The following is a 2,123-nucleotide window of genomic DNA, read 5'->3' on the forward strand; positions in this document are numbered from 1 at the left end:
GTGTGGTCGGGTTTTTTGCATGGTTACCCCTAAATCAATCGTGTGGTAGGTGTGTGTCTGTATCGGGTTTTCGTCTGGTTATCTCTGATTAACCGGGCAATTCTCTTTTTCTTAATGAAATGCTAGAAACCCCTGCCTTCTGGAGTGTTCTAAAAAAATTGACTTGTTTTCTTGAAAGAAAGCTTGACTTGGTTTTTTTTAGGGCAAAAACTTGACTTGGGTTCCGAGTGACCCGAGCATGGACAGGTTTAGCAGGGCCCACGTTGCACGTTCGGCTTGTTCGTGGCGGTCTGTTCTACGGTAACAGTCCTAGTAGTTTTTGTTTCTTCCAATCGACGCGGCCTGGCCCATCAAGAGAGGAGATCGAGACCGGAACTTCGGCCGTGTCCGTGTCTGACGAACTGTACACTGAGCAATCCGTGTAGAGCCCGCGAACGATGGTAGCTCCGAAAAATATATTATACCTCCCACCCGACCTCCAGCTCGACGAGGGTGGATCGATCATCAATGGAGCAGCCCGGGAAGAAGACGGGTCTGCGCATCGACGCGCACCTCGACGAGGGACTGGTCGCGGAGGTCCTCGCCCGGCTGCCGGCCAGGTGCGTCCTCCGCTTCCGCGCCGTCTGCAAAGAGTGGCTCCGCATCATCGACAGCCCGGCCTTCCTCGAGGCGCACGCGCGCTGTCGCCCGCTCGAGCTCCTCGTCTACACCAGAATGGAGACCGAGGTGGTTGGGCCCGACGGCCTCCCGCAGGCCGCCACCGAGCTGGACCTGGACGCCGTGGCCGTGGCCGTCCCCGCCCATCGGCCGGCGCCGACGCGGCGGACCATCGCGACCTTCCCTGACAGCCTCGACGGCGGGTTGAACCTCTACTGCTCCCTGCTGGCCTCGTGCGACGGCCTCCTCCTCATCCGCGACGCTGCCCGGCAGTACCTCGTGCTTAACCCCGCGACGTGGCAGTGGAGCGACCTGCCGCGGCTGGCCGTACAGCAGGGTGGCCGCGCCGTGACACAGGAGTCCGGCTTCTACTTCCACCAGCCCTCCGGCGAGTACCGGCTACTGTGCCACGTCTCGTACGAGTACGGCGAGTTCGACGCCCAAGCGCCACACTACTGCGTCTTGTCGACCGGCGCCAAGGAGCCGCGGCGACTGATGAGCGTGCAAGCCACGCCCATGGAGATGGAGATGGAGGAGACCATCGCCTACCACCAGTGGCTGCCCCCTAAATCCCGATGCTTCATGAACCTTATGACGCCGGCGGTGCTTCACGGCCACCTGCACTGGCTGCAGCACGTGGAGGCCGGGCTCACCGGTCAGATGGTGGCGTTCGACACGGCGGCCGAGACGTTCCGCCGGATGCCGCCTCCGCCCGTCACCTGCAAGATGCACTCGCACCTGCTCGTCGCGGACGGGTCGCTCATGGTGGCCGAGCTGGGCCACCGATTCATGGACCTCTGGTTTCTCGAGGGCTACGGCGGTGGCGCGGCCGAGGGGACGTGGGAGCACCGGCACCGCGTCGACATGCGGTGGCCGATCACAGGGCCGTTGCTCGTGGCGGGTGGCGACGGAGGGGACGTCGTCCTGGGACATAACCAAGGCGTGGTGGCGTACAACCTGAGGAGCAGGACCGTCAGGCAGGTGGTCGACGTCGACGAGTCGGGAGACGAACCTCTTCTTCTCCCGTCACGGTACGTGTTTCGGGAGAGCCTGGTTCGGCACGGCTTCTTCGAGGAGCGGAAGCATCCCGGCTTGCCGTCGTTCAGATGCTGCCCATGAGTTGATGTCCGATGCGATGCCATGCGCGCGGTTCCAAACAGAGAAGAAGAACACCGCGGCTCCAAATTAAACTGGAGGCAGCCATCTACTCCATATTTGACGACCGCAAAACAAAGGCTTGCTTTATTCTATTTGTTGGAGTTAGTTATTATGCCACTGAGACCATGTTAATAGTTTGTAATGTAGTTTTGACAAACTAAGAATAATGTGTTTAATTTGTAGACTCATAGTGACATGGTGGGTACAGACAAACTCTATATTTGGAACTTCAGTAAAAAAAAAAGTCAATCTTAGAATTTCAAAAAAATTGTACTCCCAGATACATCCATTTGAGCACAAGTGTAATA

The 2,123-nt window shown here is 58.5% G+C and overlaps 1 protein-coding gene across 1 annotated transcript; it reads left to right on the forward strand.

Annotated features, from left to right (window-relative positions):
• Positions 1-507: 507 nt before the first annotated feature.
• LOC109737325 (putative F-box protein At2g02030) lies at positions 508-1,776 on the forward strand. Its single transcript, XM_020296473.1, has one exon. It carries the CDS (start codon positions 508-510, stop codon positions 1,774-1,776), a length of 1,269 nt encoding a protein of 422 aa, XP_020152062.1.
• Positions 1,777-2,123: the final 347 nt, after the last annotated feature.

Source organism: Aegilops tauschii, chromosome 2 (genome assembly GCF_002575655.3).
Source record: "Aegilops tauschii subsp. strangulata cultivar AL8/78 chromosome 2, Aet v6.0, whole genome shotgun sequence".
NCBI lineage: Eukaryota > Viridiplantae > Streptophyta > Magnoliopsida > Poales > Poaceae > Aegilops > Aegilops tauschii.

Excerpts from the sequence above, each read along its gene's own strand:
- LOC109737325 (XM_020296473.1), top strand. The coding sequence starts at position 508 with ATGGAGCAGCCCGGGAAGAAGACGGGTCTGCGCATCGACGCGCACCTC.